Here is a 23,146-nt window from a genome sequence, read left to right on the forward strand (position 1 = left end):
CAGAGACCACTACTCGCTGCACAACAGACAGCCCCTCGCAGCCCCCTTTCAACAAGGGGGACCCCACCCTCTTTTAGTAGGGCGCACAACAACCCCCTGCACTGCCTCTGGAACCAGGGCACTTACACAAACCACCGTGCCTTTAGGCTGATGCTATATTTACCATTAGCACACATGAAACTTCACCATAATTAAATTTGTAATGGATAGCTAGGAAACCTAATGTTGGGAGGATGTGTTGTTGTGATTTTTTTTTTCAGCACATGGGCCCAAGGCGTAGCCTACAGTTCACAGAACGTCCCTGCGGACCAAGAAACCAAGATAAATAACATCTCTTCCATACATCTTATTTGTGAATAGAGCCCATTTAGACTGAAACAGACACTGCTACTGGGGTTTCAAAAGTGCCCCATAAATCAGCTACAGCTACACCAATCTTTGTGAACACAGCAAGCAGTCTCATACCGCCTGCAGTATATTTACACACTGTTAGGGAGACTTTCAATGCTCGTTGGCTCCTGAAATCTTCACCACTTTTATCATCTCAAAATAGATTCTTTAAAACAACATTAAGTATGTATGCTAGAATAAATATAATGCACTATTTAACCCTTTTAGATTTGCAGACATTTGATGTTTAGTTTCTTTTAATAAATGAGAAGTCTATTTTTTTTCTGAGCAAAAAGCTTGTTTCTTTTTCCTTGCTTTCAGTTTTCCAACCATTATCCGCAGAGGACAGCGGCAAGCCAGAGACGAACATGGCGGATACAGGCCGTAAGGTGGACAGGACTGCAGTCTGTCAGGCGACACAGACGCTAATATACACACAGGGACGATTAGACACCAATTAACCTGGCCTGCCTGTTTCTGGGAAGCTGGAGGAAGTCTTTAATAGCAAAACACATAACACAGGATTGTACTAAACTCACTCTTTATTTCTCCAGGCTTGTGAGCCTGCACACACACTTAGGCCTAATGTTATCTGACCTGAATTCTTTCCCATTTCCTCCACTGCAGCCTATGTGCCAGCCAGCCTTCTAGGTGTATGTCATCTGTTTATCTAACAGTTTGGCTGCTGCATTTACTGAGGGGATGCAGCCATCAAGTAGTTCAGTATTACCAAACTACGTGTAAAAGGTAAAAAGTCGTTTTTTACAGGATGCTGGTTTTAAAAGAATTTCTAATGCTGTGAGAACCCTATGGCATCTATGGAAGAACTAGCGCCGAATGAGGGAGTAATGGGTCTCTTTCTGCTAATTAAAAATGAGCAAAGGGGCAAATGTTGCCCAGAAATCTGGGAATACCCTGTCCAGCTCAAGCCCTGCCCCCCCGATGCCTCACTAATTGTGCACTGCTGATCCCAGTCACCGTTACCGAAAGACACAGCCCAGACTTGAACTGGGCACAAATGAGGCTTTGAACGAGAGCCTCTACTGACGGAGTGATCCAGGAGCTCAGAAGCTGATGATTTTGATGCTCAAGATGATAGCAGGCTACGACCCCCTTTCCACTCGGTTCCAGATATATCTAGAAGTGCAGAGCTGGTTCAATAAAGTGTGCCGTCATACTGCATTTCAGAAAGATCGTGGCACTTACACTCAGCAACAAATCAGAAGAGAAGTAATATTAAAACTGCTGTCACGATTTTTAGAAGCTGTTGCTTTTAAGGACAGGGGTCAGTCTTTAAAGCACCGTGTCTTTGGGAATGGAAACATCACATAAGAGTAAGAGGACTTGCGGGACAGGCATCTTAATCCATCCTGTTACAACAGTGATGCCTGCTATTGCCAACTTATTAGCACACGTCTTATTAGCCCCACCACTTACTACAGAACTGAGAAACAGAAACTTGCTGAATTGGCCAAGTCCGATTTATGCCATACGTTTTTCTTTTTCATGTGGTTGAAAAAAGGTAAAATAACAAATAAATGGGAAAAAAAACCCACTTTCATCTGTTTTATTTTTGTAATTCATGAACACAGGATTCTGAAGGCATAATAAAGAATAGAACCGATCTGAAACTCAGACTTTGAAGCCATATGGACACCCTAACTGCAGACTGGCAACAGCCTTTCAAAGGCAGGACTCTGACTGCTCCCCACACACACACACATTAATCTCTGTGATTTGCTCAACAGAGAATTTTCATCATAGGTTTCCTTCAATTACAGGCTGCCTAATTGAAATGCTGAAGCTTGTCTCCTTTGGTCAGTTTTCATCCAGCACTCCTGCAAGTCTAACAGATAACAATGTGACTTCTGTGTAGCTGGACTTCGTCCAAACCACAAGGGATGAAAGATAAGAGATCATCTGGGACTAATTACTTCGTTTACTGAATATCCAATAAACCGTGGGTTGGCACTTTCTTTGGAAGTGGTCCCTTTTCGTGTTGGTACTCAACTGGAAAATACTTCTATGTTAAGCTGTTTCAATTTTTCTTTCTACGTTTTGCATTTGTTTGGGCACTGTCCTTATCTGGAGAAAAAAAAAACATTAATGAGACATTACTGCTGGACAGTCTGTTGCATTCAATGTTCCAAAATAATTATTTATTTTTTTTAATTGTCAACAGGCTGTCTTAAAGCTGTCCATTTAAAAAGCATCCCACAGGTCGCAAGTGCTACCGCAGTGGGCTTCAGCACTCAGAAGCGACTCCAGACCCAGACCCACAGCAAGGCAGGCAGCAGGTGCTGTCCAGTCAAGTGGATGCAGGCTGTAGAACTCTCCTGGTTAGACTAATGAGAGCAGCTAGAATTTAGCAGAGCCTTCTGACTCCAGCACAGGGGGATTCACCCGTCCACTGCTGCACGAGATGCTACAAAAGACTTCTGCATCCACCAGATGGGACGTGCCACATTGAGCTCCTGCTGGACTGCACAGACTCCCCACTTGCATTCCACAGTGAATTCTCCTCCATAATCGAATGTAATGATTTCATTAAAGGCGGAACAAACAGAAACTCTTCAGGCCCGGAGTGCCTTAGAAGTGTTTTTGAAGACTGCGGTTCCATTACAGTCCTCTGGTCTTCTCGTTTCTCCCTGTTTTCAGTTCCCTTACAGGCCGCCTTCCTCTGCCCTGCCCGAGCCGCTGGTCAGGGGAAGTTGGGACGTGTGTTTTGAAACAGGGACCAGCTAGGGAACAAACAACCAACAGAAAAAGAAACATCTACGTTATCTGCAACACAGCTTGGAAAAAGACGAGAATTGTACTCTTTCAAACAAACTGTAAAAATAATCATCCTGTAACAATGCCTTTAATACAGTAAAAATACAATATATCAGCTTTGTCATTGCTGTCCAGATTGATGTCACTTGCTTGGAGAATTTTGCAAACCCTACTTTTAAATGAACAAATAATTGCTGGATTGACACAACATGGTATGGGTGTGTTAAACTACTGCAACAAAGTGGACAGGCGCCCTTGTGCATCCTCTGTTTAATTAACTCTACTTATGTCTGTGCTAGAGGTCACAAACACTTGCGCCATGTCGTAGTTTAATCCATTCAGGAAAAGCAAGTGTTTCACTTCCAAATTGACATGCTTATGTCAACTTTTAAAATTCACACTTCGGGAAAATGATCAAATTATATGAAATCATGTGAGGATCCGTATAGGTAAGTAAAGGCCTTTCATATCACATTGATTGGTAAATTAACCCTTTAGAATCCACGCTTTGCACCATTCCTTGAGCATAAAATTGAACAAAATGACTTTGTTGGCAACATAAGACAAAGAAGAAAACAAAGGCATCTCCATATAAAAGGAGGAAGATTTAATAGCCAGAGCAGATGCAGCACGGATACTGGTACCCCCCCAGCTATAGATCTGGCGCATGGAAACAAAGGGTCACACTCCTGACTTGGCTCTTGAACATCCCCAAGCCACGGTGCACAGGACTGCCTGTGAGCCGGGACACCTTACAGCTCCCACAACAGCGCCGAAAAGACTTGAAATAAGGGGAGGTGAGTGAATCCACTCGGTTGTCTTCACAACCCTCGTTCCCTGCAACGGAAGTCCTCCCCAATGGGGAACAAACGGCTCAGTGATGGAGGACTGAGACACATGGCCTCCATGAAGATGACCTGGTGCCTGCTGGAGTCTTCCATCGATCCTTGAAAGGGATCCACCACTTGTGCAGAGGTATACTGATGCCCTGTATACTGCTAGTGCGCCCTCTTCCGCTGAGGAGGCTCTGGCCTCCTCTGCCAGTATGAACACTCTGTCGTCAGCCATGGCAGCTTCTTCACCTCCATCATTTACTGAGCCAGCAGGGGGCACCCTCAGTAGGGGCAGGGGGAACTCTTGGAATGCTGTGTTTCACCCCTGCACACCAGAGGCTTGCAGAGCACCTCTGGCAACCCTGCTGCCCACTGCCGCTCCTGACCGGGTGCCACTTCGAGCTTCGTGCCTGACCTGCTGCATGAGCACCTCCTGCTTCGGACAGCCCGGGTCTTCACGCCCAGCTGGTGCAGGCTTTGCAACCCCTGTTCCCTGAAAAGGAACACAGTCACCTCCCCCTTTAATTCCTTACACTTCTATAGCGCTTTTCTGGACACTCCACTCAAAGCGCTTTACAGGTAATGGGGATCCCCTCCACCACCACCAGTGTGCAGCCCCACCTGGAGGATGTGACAGCAGCCAGGGTGCGCCACAATGCTCCCCACACACCAGCTCTCAGTGGGGAGGAGAACGGAGTGATGAAGCCAGTTCAGAGATGGGGATTATTAGGAGACCATGACTGGTAAAGGCCAGAGGGAAATTTGGCCAGGATGCTGGGGTTATACCCCGACTCTTTTTGAGAAACACCCAGGGATTTTTAATGACCACAGACAGTCAGGATCTTGGGTTTTATGTCTCATCCGAAGGACAGCACCTTTTTACAGTACAGTGTGCCTGTCACTGTACTGGGCATTAGGACCCACACAGACCTCAGGGTGAGCGACCCCTACTGGCCCCACTAACACCTCTTCCAGCAGCAGTCTTAGTTTTTGCCAGGAGGTCTCCCATCCAGGGACTGGCCAGCCTCACACCTGTTGAGCTTCAGTGGGCTGCCAGATGTGATTTGCAGGGTGATATAGCTGCTGGCATTTCTAGTCTCTCACAGCTGACCGGCCCATTTAGGCTAAAATTGGCCGAGAGCAAGCGATCATTCAGCCTTTCAAGGGAAGGGGAGAGCCCTGCGATATCCCAGCTGGGCCCCAGGGGCCTGATCTGGAGCAGGTCTTCAGTATTGTACACTGGCACACATCCCCACTGAGATTTCTGCATACTGAAGGCCTGAACTCACCGGGGTGCTAAGTGATACCTCTGCCTGCTCGGCCCTCTGTATCTCGGTCTGTGTCCCCGTTCTGCAGAGAGGAAGACAAAAAGGCATCAGCGAAGGAAGTGCCGTCCATGCACCAGGAATGAGGACAGAAAGAACTTTCCGAAACTTTTTTTTCCATCAGGGGGTTAGGAGGCCTTTTCGACTATAGGGGTAACACTCTAAATTTGTACTGCATGTTGTGTGACAGTGTAAAATGCTTCACACAACAAATGACAGTTCCTGAAAAACCAAAAGCGCTGCACGTGGCTAATAAGGTTTTTGGATTGTGTGTGGTAATTATCACCACCATCCCAAGGAAAACCTGTTTTAATTTTGAAACAATAACAAAAAAGGTTATTATTTTTAGGTTTTGGAACAACATCATACCCTGCAAAAAGGAATTTCCTGTACATTTTTGTGACTGCTGTCTATATTTTTAAATTTTTACCTGGACGCAGAGTACCAGTGTGCCACCGGAAGAAACGTTTATACAACCCTGACGATATTAAGTTACTCTGAAATTTACTGCAGTACAGTGACAATGACAAAAAATATCAGCTTCTATGTTGACCAATCACTTCTAACCCAAAGTCCTATTTTTACACATGATGCATCGATATTTGCAGAGTCGTTTCTCTTATGTGAGCTTCACTAAACCCAGCAGCATGATAGGCTCAACACACATTCTCAAGGGCTGCATGAAAGAAGTGGCCTCAATTTGCTAGTAAAACTATTACTGCATTTTCTGTCCAAAACCATTTAGGTTTTTTTTGCCATCATGTCCAAATTTGGACTTTAATGTTATTGCTGCTGGGAATTTAAAAATCTGTGTGCCTCTTTTTGGGTCTTGGTCAGAAGCACTGAGCACTGACGTTGCAGAGAAATTGAGCAGATTTTGAATATGGTTACATTTTATTTGCAAATCTACAAAACTTCTGTGGAAATGTCCCATTCTATGTAATCATGCTGAATGAAGGCGTTATTTTTTAAAGGGATCAATGCCTCTTTTCTTAAGGCTGAATTATTAGAGAAGACAAAAATACAGATACCACCACACTTTCATACTGCGATTCTTTTTTAGCTGAATTTAAGAACAGCAGCTTGCTGTTAAAACAACTGATTCACACAAGTGGTGCTAATAGTGTTAAGGACTATCAATTACAAAGAAAAATACCAAAACAGCCAGGTGGTGGCTAAAATGTTAAATTCTAATTAAATATTTACATGTGTTTGATAAATGGAATATTGCAATCAAAATGCACCTCCAGCAGAGACGATACCTTCAATGTACCTATGGGTTGTGATTGCAGCTCCCTCCTATAACCCTCCTCCAAACTCCAAAACCTACCAGTTTCCGAGTTACGGAGCACCTTCACAATCTGGCTGGCAGAAGGCAGCCAGTGTCTCCTACCTTGCTGAGGTACACTGTGGCCCCTGTACTGAAACCGGCTGCTGGGAGCAGAGAACTGGCCTGGTTCTGGCTCTCTGAAGTGCTGGGGTCTGCGTTCTCTGGACTGGCATCCACCTCCCCTTGGTTTCACTGAGACATCGAAACATTTTAATGCGGTTTTAATTATACAGCCAGGACTCCCTGCATAAATATTCGCTGCCGGGCAGAAACACGAAGAATCGCTCGAAACTCGAACCATGCAATTCCCTGCTCGCCAGGCTCCGCCATCATCTCCCCATGGAATCTGGTGACTGATTACTAGTTTTGCGTTGAGCCAAATTAAAGACATACCTTTCCATTTATCTGCTGTGCCTTCATGGAGATTCTTTTCGTAAACTATACGCAGCTCATAATGCCAAACATTCCCGATTCATGGACAAAGTCTAAATATTCTGCCCTGACACGAAATGTTAAAATATTTCCTTTTGTTCTCTTGTGTATATGGGAACAAAATTGTATATTTTCAGAAGCCTCTTTTTTTCTCCTTATTTTCACTTGGGGACTGAGAGTGTTGGCAAGTCACTCCAAGGAAAACAGAGGCGGTCAGCTTACGCTCGAACGTGATGGGTCGGAGAGGTGACAGAGGAGAGCTCAAGAGAAGGGGAGCTCTGAACCTGCCCTCTTTGGGACAAGACAGGAATCGAACCCGCCCTGCTCAAACCATCCAAGCAACCCAGACCTGTCTGAAGGATATACTTCTCAAAAAATATTTCAAATTGCAATCAATAACTCTGTATAAGGTCTGATCTGCAGTAAACATTTTTTAAAATTTGATTTTCTTGTAATGGGAAAAACAAAGACTGGAATGTGCTCCAAAGCTGCATGAATTGTCTGGCGATGTATTCCTAGGAAACAAATTCAATTAGGTTGCAGTGGATCACCACTGACAGGCCACGGAGCAGGAGCTTGTCAGAAGCTTTTCTGGACAGGTAGCTGCAGTATATACTGTACCTGTTGCACCCTGTTGGACAGGACGTATCTCGAAAGAGGTAGAGGTTTGATATGCAGTTATGAAAATAGTTTTCCCTATTATAGAGGCACATAAATGTTAATAAAATTGTTACCAGGGAGTTCAGTTTTAATTAATTTAGACAGAAGTAAAAGATAAGGTTTTTAGTGAAAGCTAAGTGCAATGCAACCATTTTCATTCTTCATTCGCTTGTGTGCATGCAAGCGAGGGTTCAAAACTATTATCCTGAACAAGTAAAAAAAAAAAAAGTACATAAAAAGACTACATAATTGATCATTGTGGCTTTAAAAAATGACTGACGAGATCATAAAACATGCTTACTGGAAGCGAATTTCTAAGTAGTTATTTCTAAACAAAGGCCTTTGAAAACGAACATCGTGAGGCTGTTAAATTCTGGACTTATCACATTTCTTTCAGTTGCAGTGGCTGACATCCAGATTATGATGAGGTTACCTAGCAACCTGAACCATTGCATGTGTATTTGTACACTATCTCTACTAAACAAAAAAAAAAGATCGTGGATATATTTGCGTGGAGAATTCCAAGTATTTTCAAGTAAAAAGCATCAGGACAAGAAAAGCGAAACTGGACAAAAATGTGTAAAGCACATGAAATATTGTCCACATGTTCCTAATAGTAAGAGCACTGCCAGATGGATACAATTAGAATGTTAAAAAGACTTTTTAAGCAAGAATTCTTTTTTTATAAAACCACAAGACTCTGGATGCTAGTTTAAATGAAAAAAAAGGTTGTAACAGCCCCCACATTATAATTTTGCTGTCTTGTTATGTTACTTAATATAGAACATATCCTAAAAAAACAACCCAGAATTATTCTAGTTATGACAAAGCAATGCTGAAAATCCCAAAATAAGTGCAAGTGAAACTTTTAAGAGATGCACATTAACATTTGTTTAACCAGAGTGCCTTCACGTCTTGCACATACAACAACGCTACACCGCCCCACCTGCTTCCAGACAGCAATGCTGTCCTGGGTGGCCCTGAGGAAGACTCCGCTAGGTTAAAATGTGAATTTCTGGGACTTGTGGGAACTTCTCACACAAAGGCAGCACAAAAACACTATTCGCAGTTTCCATCTGTTTCCCACTGGGATGCACAAACTGTCCACTCATCCTGACCTTTCAACTATGATGAGGCTGTTTGAAACACTGACAATGTCCACTAGGCACCAAGCCAACATCAATAATAATTATGGAAAAAAAAAGAACTTTTTGGAATCCTTGTTCGGTATGTATTTTTTTTATTTTGGAAATGAACACAAGGTTGAAGCAAAACACCGGCTGGATCTACTGGAAACGGCAAAGCTGACTGGCTTTTCAATGGAAATCTTCTTACCTGGTACAGACGCTCTCGGATTGCTCTGGACAACTCGATTTCTCCTCCCACAGGCGCTGGTGACGAGGGCCTTCAGGTGACCAAACTGTGACACCCAGCACTCCTGCAGGAACCCAACACAGCAACAAGGTCATCTTCACCCCTCTCTCCCTCACCCCCCACGTGCAGGGTGCTGTTCCCACGAACACATTCCTTGTGCGACTGGTTATTCCTGCACATAAGGTGCAGCAGAATGGGAAATCTGAAAGTGGCAGCACCACAGTGTCTCAGCAGAAGCCATGCTGTTCGGAATCCCTCAGACTTGGCTTAAGGGCGAAGGTGCAACTTGATAACTGGTTTCTGACACGGAATTCAGAAACTGAGATAAGGAGACAAATGGCATCACTGAACGTCCACGACAATTTGTGTTTCCACTAAGCTGCACCTGGAAGACCAAACTCAACGATCCTGATCATTATATTGAACAGCGCTGCCCACACACAGTCCTTGTTTTTTTATTACCCAATTATTTAACCACTTCATTTAAATTACCCTTTCATTTGTAAACTGGGAGTTAACTTATTTCACATAAACCGATTCTTAATGATTCTTTTCTGTTTCTACATCATACACCACTGACGAGCAAAAAACGACTGATCTAAACCGCTGAGTAAATTTTATACTTTTATTATATATAAAAATATCTATTTAAAAACTCCTTCTATCAATTTCCATGTGTCTTGAAAATCGAAACCCAAACAGACACTACAAACTCCTCTTCTCGTCAGAAAACAGACTGAGGACAGCCATCATACAGCAATTTCTTCCACAATATGCTGACGAGTGTCAGGTGGGAAAGTTTGCGGCAATTATTGGCAATAAAAAACAATTTAAATATTAAAAGCAATAACTGTCTTGACCTCTGATTGACCATGAAGTTACTGATGGTGAATTCTACATTTTGCAGCTCCTACCCTGCACTGGGCAAAAGCTGCAAAATGCATGCCTAGTGTTAAAATATCAACTTCCCTGATCTGCACAAAAATCAGAAAGATCCCATTTCTCACAGTTCCTTCCAGGAGATCGTCTTCGCTGTATCCCGAATGTGCCTGCAGGTACTTGGAATGAAACAGCAGCCCATCGAACACTTTCCAAGGCATCAGATCCTCCATCTTTAAAGGAAAGCCACTCGCGCTGTTGGCCGCTATCAGGATGGTCAGCCCGCGCACGAACAGGGAGCCCAGCTCAATGGCTCTGGGGTCCACAACCGGGAGCTGCAACACAAGCACTCGGCTTCAGAAGGGCGTTACTGAGAAAAACAAATGTTCCACAGGTTTGCGAACAGGTGAAACCTGCAAGCAGCTCAGCTCTGCCTTCCAAATGACCTGAATGTTATCACCCATATTCCAATTTATCGGCTCAATCTGAGAGAACCAGATGCCGCGGCTCCAAGCTCATGGGCTAGCTCATCTGTGGAATGCTAGTTAGTTGGGAAGGAAATGTGCTCAAGTGCAGCCAGGGGTAACAAAGAGACAGATGTCTTCAAGTTTATCCTGTTCATTTTCACCTGGGCTGTCAGCAAAGGGGAGATAAGAGAGCAGATAATCCAGGGTTATTCAAAACCAGTGCTTGTGGCCAGGTGAAAGATCTGCCTGCCACCTGCCTGCACTGCAAACAGATTTAAAAAGCAAACAGAAAGCAAGAATAAGAACATTAAAAGCTTAAACCATTTCTGATGTTGATTTAGGGTTTTTTTTCCAAAACTTCTGCTTGCACTCTGTCATTTCATCTTCTGACAAACCAAATACTAAACTTCTTTCCCTTCACTATACTCTCAGGTTTTAAAACCATCTGCTGACACCTGAACCCCGCATTCTGCAGCTGGACACCTGGCAATATCTGAGCTGCAATATATTTTTATGTGCCTAACTGATTGACTGAGGACGTGCCGAATATAATCTCCCATTAAAATAATTACTAGAAAACGCTGGATCTGTTACTCAGGTTTCTTGCACATACTGCATTGTTAGCACTCAATATAAAGATAAAAGGCTGCAGGAAATGCAGACACCTAGCACAGCTAGAACAAAAAACAGTCGTCACCCAATTAGCTGAAGTAACTGAAACAAGTCTAAGGGTGCAGTGCTAGAAACAGATTCTAGAGGTGCAGAAAACAAGGAAAATTGTTTTTTTCTTTCTTTTAAAACACAACTGGGGACCTTCGGCCAGATTCTACCTGTAGACAGAAGAATATCTGTAGGTGTTAAAAATGACTGCGTATCAGACACTTGCAAAAGACCACCAAGTTCACCAGTCTAAGGCAGATGTGTGAGGGAACAGCTATTGATTGAAGGCAGTCTAACTCCTTTTCAAGCGCGCTCAACGTCTTGTGGAACCTAAGCGCGCATTCCTAGACCCTGGGAGATTTTCTGTGTGGAGGTACACTGGTTAACCAGTGCGCCAGGGGAACATGAGTCCGCTCTGCACCCGGCGGCTTCTGCAGACACAGATGGAGAAAGCATTCCCTCACCGTGTGACACAGCGCCACGGAGGGGCAAAAGAGCATCGGCGAGGCTTTGGAAAGCTACAGTTTAAAAGCCCCCCCCCCCACCCCCCACCATCTGCCTTCCTTCGCACACATGTAACAGTAGCATTCCTGGAGGTGGCGACAATAGCTGTGGAACAGGTGTGTGCGCCCCAGACGCAGACGAGAGGCAGGTGCTCGTAACGCACTTCACTCTGTCCACCAGCAGGCAGGCAGGCTGTGAGCCCCCTCCTCCTCCTCCTCCTCCTCGCCCCAGCAGACACCTGCTGCCGCTGCACACTCTCTGGAGACACAGAGACTGCCGCCTCTCCCCACCCGTCCTGAGCAAACAGCAAAGTCCTTCACCTGTGAGCTGATCCATATCTGAGCGCATTACGGTCATCCCCTCGCCTCTCGCTCTGAAGTGGCCTCAGGTGCCGTGTGACGACGCTAATGGCCGTAGGACTGAAGGGGTTTAAGCTTTCTAATGAGAGATGACTTTCAGACATGAACATTTTTGGAGAATTCTTTCAACTCACACCAGAGTCAATGATCGCTGGTTTTTAAAATGATTGGGATGATAGTTTATTCTGGTTTCTAGTGGGCAAGACCGACATGGAGGTCTTGTTTATGAGGGTTTTTCAGTTTTGTTCTTGTAAACTTTGCCAGGCAACTGTAATTGTAAACGGACCTCTGAAGTATGATTTTTTTCAAACGAATGTGACATTTCTAGCCATGTTGATCTAGATGACGTGATGTACGCTGCAGTCTGGCATGACACAGGGGCAGGGAACACTGTACCATACACTGCTAACGCTAGAGGACGTTTCGAAGTAAGGTGTACAACTCGGTAGCCTCTTTCATTTTGGCCTAACTTTTTATGAATGCCACATTCAACCTACAAATGCATAAAAAAGTCACAAGTTAAGATTCAGCATGCAAAAATGAAAGAAAATGGAGGTTAAACACATTAATAAAAAAGTCCTGTTTATGATTATCTTGCATGAGGTTTCAATCTGCTCGGATTCTGTACTGTTGGGTATCAGTGTTTGTAGGGGGGGACAGTGTTACATTTGAAATGGTAAAACCACAGTTCAAGCTCAGGCTGCGGGGTCTAAAATAGAATACAGAATGGGCTTAAATTAAGCTGCTGCTGGTAAATTGAAGTTGAAATAGCTCTGTGGTCTCAAATGGTACTTTGAAATTGAGGCAGAAGACAGGCTCTCTCTTAAGGCTCCTTTTCAGGTTTAAACCTCAATTACACCAAAATGTAAAATGCTGCAATTCTCCCAAAATGATTTCCATGCTTTTTATAGATGAGGAACAATAACTATTATTGTTTAACTACTCTTTTGAAAAAAACAAAAAAAAATGCCTTTGGAATTTTTATTTGTACCACTGCTAAGGTTTGGTTCTGCTGAACACAATGCAATACTTAAACTTTTTAGAAAACTAGTTGCACAAAGGGGCAGTTCCTATTTTTTTATTATTCGGTTTCTCACTTGTTTCCTGTCAGTATTGATTGTGTCTATGGCACAGAACACTGCCTGCAGTTGTAGTACATTATTTCTATAAAACTTACACCTGAGACAGTTTTCACAAATCTTTCAATTGCACAGCTTCTTAGATCTCGAATGGAGATTTGTTGAAGAGCATTGCAACACACCCACTTTTAATTCTCAGATGAACTGCTAATATTAATCATAATGAAGGGCCTTTATACCTCTGTCTGTGAATAAATATATACAGCTTGGTCCAGTTCCAGTGACAAGTTTTAAAAGTCAAGGACTGCTCTTCGCCTCCATTAACACTGAATGAGTAGAACCTCACATTCGGGAGTAAATCAGAGCAGCTTCTGAGTTATGAAGAGTCATTTAGGTTTATTTTTCCTGGTCTCCCAGCTGAGAGCAGAATCACTTTGTAAGATAACACTCTCACATTGACCTCAGACTGACTGTGGGCTTCAACGCGCCCTTAAGGATCTGGGTGTACTCATTTCCAATGAAGAAGAGCAGGTGGACCAACACACTCATCAGATGGAGACATGATAAGCTAAAAACAGACTGATTCTGGGACTTGGAAACATTATACTGCCAACAGACCCTGATAGCTGTGTAAGTGAGCTCCTGAAAATGTGTTACTTAAAAAAGAGCCACAACATACACTTAATATTAAAAACACGAGAAAAGGGAAGGGGGAACTAACATGAATAAGAACGTAAGAAAAATTACAAATGAGAAGCGGCCATTTGGCCCATCTAGGTGACTTAGCAGTAGCTACAGAGATCGCGCTCACCCAGCCATGTCTTCAGAGAAGCAGTGTTTCAGCTTCAACAACATGCGTGGCTTGCGCCGTACCCCTCTGCTTCATAACGCTCAAGACGTCCTTTGGGCTACATTTTCAATGGCTCTGAGGATTCTGAATAATTGAATTCAATAATTGAATAAAAAAGACTTAAGGTGTTTGGTGGATTTCGCTTATCAGGGTAGGACATTCCCTTAAGCCCAGGAACAATACTCTCTATGCAGTGCTGTACTGCTGTAAAATTATAATGGACACCGAAGGCAGCAGTCACGTTGACTCTCTGATGGTCTGTGACAGCAGAGGCAGAGTTCATGTGCATCCTGATGCTTGCAAGGACAATGGAGGATTTTGCCCTCAGCCCTGCCAGGGGAGAAACCCAGAGGGATCAGCCACTATGGCATGCAAGGAATTAACAGAACAAACACCAGCAGACTCTGTGGTTCCCCTATTCCAGGAGGATGGCTGCTAATGACGAGTGGCGACAGTCTGTACACACCGTGCTGTTGTCCTTCCTGGCTATCCTGTCAACACAAGTGTTCAGAAAGTGTGCCTCTATCTCATCCCCTGCCTAAGGGTACACAATTCACTAAAGCTCTGGAAGCACAGCTCAGCGATTAGGAGTCATTCAACATCACAGACAGCTTGACAAAGGCTATTAATTGCATTTTCTCTAAGTCCTTAAATCACCAGGCAAATCATTAACCACAAATACACTTTCCCACAACAAGGTGACATTAAAATACACTGCACATTCCCAAATAAAAGATACAGGTTGCGCGAGTGTGAAAATAACTGCTAGGTATGTTCAAGTTTGAATATACTTTGAATATACAGTTTTTTCTCCATGCATTTATTAGGAATATGAAGTTAAATGGTTAAAAACCTCAGAGTTTTGCCATTTTGGGGTCTGCTTTGTCAATTTAAACCTGGGAGCTATGATGGTTTTGACTATACAGTAATACAGCTCAAAATCACGACTGAGACGTGCACACAACACCTCGTATTTGAAAATCATTTAATCCTGTGCCCTGGAAAGAATGTTGCAAAAGTGACTGGGGGGCAGACAGGTGATATCTACACCCCCAGTTTTCCAGACAAGGAATGGGAAAACAAGATGCTCTCTTTATTCCTCTCATAATTTATTTTTGTACCTTTATTCCTCCCTGAATTCTTCTAATACTAAAAAGTGTTGCTGTCCTGCAGCTGGCACCTCCACTTGTCAAGCAGAAGGAGTGTTTAAAAGACATCATAAAGATGTTGTGCAATAAGCATTAATAAACATGTATCAGACGACATGATATAGTTGTGAGCGGTACTCTCACTCTTTTCTGGGTGAAAAGGTGTCGCCTATTCATGGCTGCAGTTTAAACCTGTGTCCTCTGGTCCGTGGTTCACTGTCCATTTGGAAGAGAAACACTGTGAGCATTCTGAATTCTTCTAATACTACTTGTTGTTGTGACTACATAACGCACTACAGAATTTCTGCACTGCAAAACCTTGAACCTGAACCTGTTGTCGATACAAATGTCAGCTGGTCTCTAGGCACGTGGCAGCAGATAATCAAATCAATTTTAGCAATGCACACACAAAGCATAGACAGAGTGCCCTGATTTAATGCAAAAATATTTAATAGGAAGTGATTTTATGATGTATAACAAGATAGATGCATGTCTGGGTGCTGTATAACTGAGTGCTAACAGCACCTGACTTGGTAGAATTTGATAGAAAAGGCACATGCAGCAGAAGTATTCCAAATTCCATACCTTAATACCAGCGAGCTCTTCATGTGTCTTTTCACGAACACAGACAGCCTGGCTCACGTAAGCATTTACATCTTCCAGGCAAAGGCTTCTTTCCTGGAACAGAGGTTCGGAGAGATGAAAGACGTTCACTTTCATTTTGAGCCCCGGTACATAAACAGGTCAACTCCCAAAGCTTTTTCTGGCAGGGCAAGACTGACTCCACCACGTCTTATTTCATTAACCCGCGGCAGATCTGTCCACACGATGCTGATGCCAGCACATTTCTGCCACACAACAGCAAGCCATAGAAAAGACTGACAATTGGTCATAATGAACTTCAGAGTTGGAGCTCAGATTCAGCCCTGAAGCAAACTGCTGGAAATATAACTCTAAAGGTGTTCTCATATAGGAACCAGCAAAGGTTTATTCCATGCTAAAAAGAGAAGAAAAGGAACACAACGTTTCGGCCGTGGAGCCTTCTTCAGGTCAGAGCCTTCTTTGGCATTCTAATACAGGTTCAGAATATAAGCAATTTCCAACCAGGTAGTCGTAAGGAGTATTGATACCTACTGGAAATGAATCAAGTGACCATGTAAAAAATGATATTGGGAAAAGGAGATTCGTTTTTGAAGATGTCCCAGTTTCTCACGAGCCACTCGCCCCCTGGGGATATGGAAAAGCTAGTGTGGTTGGTGAACAGAACGGGCGCCTGCAACACCAGGCATGTCCCCTACCTGCAAGGCAATGTAGGTGACCAGGCAAACGACAGCCGCTAAAGGGGACTCTAGCTTCTCCAGCTCTTCTGCCAAGTCCAACAGGTCAAAAACCGCCAGGAAGGTGGAGAAACGGAGGGCTTTTGTCTCCGGAGCCTCGCTGAACCACAGAACTTTCAAATCTGGGGTTCCCTCTTTAGAAAGAAATATAACAAAATGATGAGATCTTTAAGAGCACAATAGCAGATGCTTTGATCTGAGGGTGATTCCAGAGGCTGGGGGCTGAGCTAGGAATTTAAAGCTATTGCCGTGAGGGCTCCACATGCTTCTGAGTTTTAGGTCTCACTGGGATACAAGTAGGCTGAATACACAGCTAAGAGTAACACACACCGAATGCAGCCGGGCTCCCAGTGAAAAGCCCAGTGATTTAAGCACTGAACCCCCTAGACTGTTATTTGAATTACAGGACAATATTTTCAAGATGATTTAAAAAACATCAGCCCCCTTCATTCTGAAAGTGCGATGTAAAATGTAAAGCTTGATATACAGAAATTGGCAAGGAAGATATCAAAAGGAGAATTTTCTTTTCAGTGTAGCACAGCTTTGGGGAAAAAAAAAGGTCACTTTATCATAAAGCATGAGCTGTATCTGAACATTAACGTGGGCTTTTCTGACATTATTCTGTCCCAGAACCATCTTAGAGACGAAGCTGTGACAACTTTATTTTCAACAGGCCAACCAAAAGAAAAAAATAATATTCTGAGGTAGCAGGATGCAAATATACAATCTATGTTATCAGTCTGTTAATTCGTGGATGCAGCTGTAAAGGATAACCTAGGTACAAAGACACATCTTTCATTTCAGCTACTAAGCAACTATGTTTATCACTTTGTTTGCCTAATTAGTGGGTGAGCAGAGATAACTCACACCTTTCTTAGCAACCAGATTCTGTTCCTCTTTCAGTGTGTTTTCAAAGCCTTTGAGCAGCATCTGATAAGATAAACTAGTTTAAACATTGCTATAACAGCCTTTTAGCAGCTCTGTTAGTAATCTCTAATCGCCTGACAGGATAATCAGAGCCCATTGAAGGAGTCACTTCAAGCCTGCAGGGTCCTAGGAAATTGCAGGATTCGCTGTTCCGCTGCAAGCTGAGGACTACCTGGTTGAGGATTCCCAGCCCTGGCTCCGGCGGTGCCCTGCCAGTTATGTCTCTGTCACCTAGTGACAAGACTCTCAATGTCTGTATCTCCTATCACAAACGGGACAGAGCCTTAGCATCTTCTTTGAAAGGACAGTCTATCTGATTCTGTGGCTGTATCTGTGGGTGCTGCTGGAAGCTGGCACTAAGCCATTTTGAGCTCAGACATGCAGAGAAACACAACAGCAAGGACCTTCTTTACAACATTCTGCAGGGGTGCAGAGGAGCACTACCTAAGCTACATATCCTCTTAAAAACACTGGCTTCTTTCAATTTTGAAACAGCAGGTGCAACGGATGTTTGTCCAAAAATTGCTATTTGGCTGGTGACTTGAAAGGAATACAGCCACATCCTCACGTGCAAAATGAAAAGCATTGGGTACAGTACATCTCAGTTTCCTTATTGATGTTTCTCTCCTATTTTGCCCAAGTATGTTGCCCCACATTGTAAAGTTTCCATGCAAGTGATCCTGTCTCCAGATGTCTCTTGCATCATTCCTAACCTGCAGAAGAGGACAGTGGAGTCACCCAGGCCTACTCCGCTGCACACAACAGACAGCATGAGACACAAGGAGACGGGCAAGACTGCATGCTGCGACGTTTTTCAAAGCTGCACACCCCACTGGGTATCTGACCAAGTCGAGAAACGGAGGGGTAAGAGTGTCAACGACATCGTGCCTCGTACCCGGGAGGCTCAGGGGAGCGGGCGTGACGAGGTCTGGCTGCCGGAGCGAGTTGCCACGATAGACGAACCACTCCTTCACCGCAGGGGCTGGACCGCTGTCGCCTGAGAGCCGAGAGACAGAAGTGTGTCATGACAAAACAATAGCGCACACATTAGGCCGGGCTCCTCACAGTCACCGCACGTGTGGGTGAAAAACAATAGAGCTTCTAAAAATGGAGCATCAGACAGGAGGGGAAGCTGCACGGGGAATAATTGAGACAGGATAATGAAAAGAGACCCAGCGCTGAGCTACAGCTTCTCTCACACGTCTCTCCAGGACAAATAATTCCTTACACTTATATAGCGCCTTTCCGGACACCCCACTCAAAGTGCATTACAGGTAATGGGGATTCACCACCACCAGCGTGCAGCCCCACCTGGATGATGCAACATTGATGATGCTGTACCAGTACGCTCATCACACACCAGCTCTCAGTGGGGAGGAGACCAGTGATGAAGCCAATTCAGAGATGGGGATTATTAGAATTTGGCCAATACACCAGGCTGGACACACCTATTCCTGAGTCAGCCTGGGAAAGGATACATCCCGACTACTTTACAGGTTGACTTTTAGACACACAGAGCACTTGACACCTCTCTGTAGCCACACAGTCACCTCTGTGGTGCCGACTTCATTGCTCACCCACACAAGTTCACCTTGCTTTACTGCAAAGAGGATTCCGTATATGCGTTCTCTTGCGGGTCGGAAAGTGATTGCCTGCCCAGGAAACTCGGTGTCCTCTTCATCTTCAAGCGTGTTGCTACAGTCAACAACACCAGCAGACAGAACGTCGAAAACCATAAAAGATTCAGCTCTTACGTGTTGTTCTTTGGCTGCCTTAAAAACAAACAAACAACCAAATAAGCCTCATTTCATTTTTTTTTCTACTTCATATTTTTGCATTTTCAGGGCAGATGAACACAACTGACAAGCATGAACGAATACGGCTGGTTCCAAAAAGGCATCTGGTGCATTTTTGGTACCTCTAAATGTATTAAGAGTACGAGCAACCACAGTGGCAAAATCTTTCTCAATATTGTGCCAGTATTTGTTTTCATCAACATATAAAAAAGGATGTTTAGTTGGACTGCCATATAAGCTGGAGCCGGGCTGTAAATTCGTTACAGTTTTCTTACAACTTAACTGAAATGTAACTATAATCGTACGTCTCCTTTCTGCTGACACTAGAACAGCTGTCGCAAAGGTTGCTGCAGGGCTGTTTAAGAGCTGCCCCATTAAAGGGATACACGCGCAGATATGAGACAAGTTCTGAAGGCAGCTACTGGGAACAGGCATGTCTACGTTCAGTGGCGCTGATCTTTTCTCATGAGGAAACAAGAGCAACAGCAATATTTCACAGGGCAGCTCCCCGCAAGGTTACCTGCAGAACGTCATGACTGGAATACCTTTCCAGAGAGTTCATGGATTCAGAGGAAGGGGGCTCACTTCCAGAGGGAACCCACGGGGACTGCTGATTGGGAAGGAGGTACATCCGCACTCCTTGCTCCAGTACAGCCTGGTCTGCCTCGGATAAAGGCAGCTCGCTGATCCCACCTCTTGAGCAGCAGTGACTAGAGATGAAGTCGGCCACTGCCAACACTTTATCTGCAGGCGTCGAGGCCCCTGGGTGTTTCTGCCGATAGGCTGCCAGGCACTTGTTCCGCAGTCCCTCCAGGCGGCCCTGCGGCACGACGTCGTTGCCCAGGATGCAGGCAAGAAGCGGGAGGTCGCTCTGGCGGAGCCGCAAGGCCCGGCACAGATTTTCCCGGGAGAACAGAACCGTCTCCATGCGCTCGAGCCGGAGCTGGCTCACGGAGAGGTAGGGAACGCTGTCGTAGATGAGGAAGTCCGTGTCCTGCCCCAGGATGCCCATGCAGTCGTGCAGGGCAGCGTAGCCAGCGATCTCGTAGTCGGCCTCGCGCACGGAGCACCGCGTCTCCGCGCCCAGGGCCTTCAAGGCGAATCTCGAAAACGTAGCCAGACCCGAGGGGAGGCAGAACATCTCCCTGCCCGGCTGCCGGCCGTGGGCCTTGACGTAGCGGAAAGCGCCGCGGATCTCCCGGCCGTGCCGCAGCCTGCGCTGCGCCCACTCCGCCCTCTTGGCCTCCTCCACCGCGCCGTCGAAGACGAACACCAGCCGGATGCCGGCCTCCGCGAAGGCCCCGGCGAAGCTCTCCAGGACGCGCGTGTACTCCCGCCACTGGCCGCCGTGGACCCAGGCAGCGCAGGAGTACCAGTGTCTCAGGCACGCCGTCCCGTCCACCACCAGCGTCGGGGGGCGGCCGGGCCGGGCTCGGCGACGCTGCTCGGCCATCTCCTTCAAGTTCACCGCCACGCACGTCCCGGGACAGGCGTTTTCCACGAAGCCCTGCAGGCCCTTCACTCCCATCGCGGGGACTGCAACCAAAAACGATTTAGAAGAACAAACAGGAAATGGGCCGGATGAGTCGGCGGTAACGACGTCGCTGGGAGGAAGGAAGCTTTCTTGGTCCGGCTTCCCAGAGGAACGAGCACGGACGGCCAGCGTGAAAGAGGAACTATTTTCATATTTCAGGGTTACTGCCTATCTAACCACAATGAAAGTAAAATGCACGCAGTCATGTGTGAAACCTCTGGTTTACATCACCAAATAGACACAATTTCCAGGTACACGCAGCAGTATGTTCTGTAATTCAGAACGAGGCAATAAAACTTCCAGTGACGTGATGCTGCCTTATAAGATAAGATTAAATCACTTTATTGGCCCTATACAATTTCTTGCATTAGGAATTTGTCTTTTCGCATACCCCAGCTTGCTCTCCATGAGACACACAGACAGGGAGAGAAGCTGGGGGTCAGAGCACAGGGTCAGCCATTTATACAGCACCCCTGCAGCAGCTGGGGTTAAGGGCCTTGCTCAGGGGCCCAACGGAGTAGGATCCCTCTGCCGCCCGCGGGATTTGAACCGGCAACCTTCCAGCCACAGGCGAAGATCCTTAGACACAGTGCCACATTGTAAACAAGCAGGCTTGTGAATACATCTCTTTTAATCCAATAGAAATATTGCTTTTGATTTCAAGACAGTTTTGCTGACAAATGCTACGTACTTAACTCTGCATGCAGATCACATTGGAACATTTCTTTCCGGAAAATGTCTTCTGCACATCCTGTACTTAATTCTCTCGTACATCGCATTACATTAGTCATCACAGGGACTAGTGAGCAGGAAGGGCCGCATCGCGTCACAATTCGTGGGACCTCGACTGCGAGTTTGCGACAACGTGGCCACTTACATTACTTTCACAAAGTTCACAACTGTGTGCTTAATTCAAAATTTGTACAATTTTTGTTACCAAAATTTTAGAACGCGTCTGAGAAATTGGGACTGCAGTTCCCCTTTCACCGATACTTGAGGTGTCAGATACGAAAGAAGGACGCGCGATTCAGATATTTCATACACAAATCTCTCACACAAACACTAGCAGAACCTTTGAAGCAGAGACATTGTGCTACAAAAATAAACAGGATAATATGGGATACTGCCGTCGTTTGACACAGAGCATTAAGACAAAGCGCAGGGAAATGGTTAAAACACAGCAAAAGTAGCGACAATTTAGAGGAAAAAAAACACTGGGCAGAGGATGGTGTACAGTATATGTAAATTGTTTTCAGATTTTGATAACGTGTATGTTTTGCATGTGTGGAAGTGTCTTCCTGCTGTTTATTCAAGTTACATTGTAAATCCTGTGCAGGAGTAGGACTCTTTACGGTGGAATTGCTCGCTTGAAGGGGGATAAGGACTCTCCAGGGCCGAGTTTGATGGACGGTGTAATACGATGTTGTGAAGACTGAATGAAACCTGGTCAGGAAAGTGGTCTTTGCACTGGGAATTCTGTAAAATAACTGAGTTCCATTATTTGTTTGCTGAAGGGAAGGCACTGCAATGATCAACTCTAAAAAAACAAACAGCACTTTTCCTTTCTTTTCCAGCCAGAGCTCAAGGTCCTAACTTCAGATGCCTAACTGAAATTTAAAGACCCTTTGAAATTTCAAATTAACTAAAACAATAGACGAGCTGAAAACGCAGTCTCTTGAGGGCCTATCAGCAACCTTTTAAGCACATACCGTGATCACCCATCTGCTCAGTTTACCACTTCCCACGTCTTCAGCAAATGGGACGTTAAAGATAAATAGGAAATCTGCTTACTCTGTTACACAGTCCAATCCTTGTTCCTAAGAGAACACGTTTCACAGACCTTATAATATAATGTGGGCTCCTTTCGCCGACGCGTCTGTATAAGGAAGGCACGGCAGCATTTATTATAGATACACTTAGGCATTTTACATTTTTCTTAATTACTCACGTATTTTTTTTAAAAAAAACGGTCTTTCGTGGGCGGTAAGATCAAATGAAATGAAATGAAAATGAAAGTTGTGACGGTGCTTTTTAAGTCTACGATCTTTTGGAAACGGTGACAAAACAAGCTCCGCATGCCGGACGAGCTGAGCTACAGTACCTACCCAAGGAATTCAGGAGCCTTATGTTAATGTGCTGCTACTATGCGGGATTTATTAACGCCTTCACGGCACTCTCCATGCGGATAAACATACAGCCCTAATCTGGGAAATATCCCGTTGTTATTCCAATGACACACGCAATTACGATACATTATGTATCCGCTTCCGGTTTGTCTGCCGTTCCTTGCGTCACCAAGTGGCTATAAATGGAACAGAGAGCGAAAAATACCGTAAGTCTTAGAAAAGTGCAAACTAGAAACATCACTGCTAACATCAACCAGGCTGCAAACACAGATCAGGAGAATGGGAAAACTTTTAGACTAAATCCGGATAAAGACAGTGAGAATGGGTATTTCATTTAAAGTAGTAGTTTTCGAATGGAACA

The 23,146-nt window shown here is 44.8% G+C and overlaps 1 protein-coding gene across 1 annotated transcript; it reads right to left on the minus strand.

Annotated features, from left to right (window-relative positions):
* Nucleotides 1-1,931: 1,931 nt before the first annotated feature.
* On the minus strand, nucleotides 1,932-22,949 carry fam120b (family with sequence similarity 120 member B). Its single transcript, XM_015362513.2, has 11 exons — nucleotides 22,765-22,949; nucleotides 19,646-20,661; nucleotides 18,921-19,101; nucleotides 18,225-18,326; nucleotides 16,364-16,536; nucleotides 15,651-15,743; nucleotides 10,127-10,333; nucleotides 9,081-9,183; nucleotides 6,717-6,845; nucleotides 5,288-5,348; nucleotides 1,932-3,131 (listed from the first exon to the last, which is right to left on the minus strand). Exons 2-11 carry the CDS (start codon nucleotides 20,651-20,653, stop codon nucleotides 3,092-3,094), a joined length of 2,097 nt encoding a protein of 698 aa, XP_015217999.2. The 5' UTR covers nucleotides 20,654-20,661; nucleotides 22,765-22,949; the 3' UTR covers nucleotides 1,932-3,091.
* Nucleotides 22,950-23,146: the final 197 nt, after the last annotated feature.

Source organism: Lepisosteus oculatus, chromosome 17, assembly GCF_040954835.1.
Source record: "Lepisosteus oculatus isolate fLepOcu1 chromosome 17, fLepOcu1.hap2, whole genome shotgun sequence".
NCBI classification, from domain to species: Eukaryota; Metazoa; Chordata; class Actinopteri; order Semionotiformes; family Lepisosteidae; genus Lepisosteus; species Lepisosteus oculatus.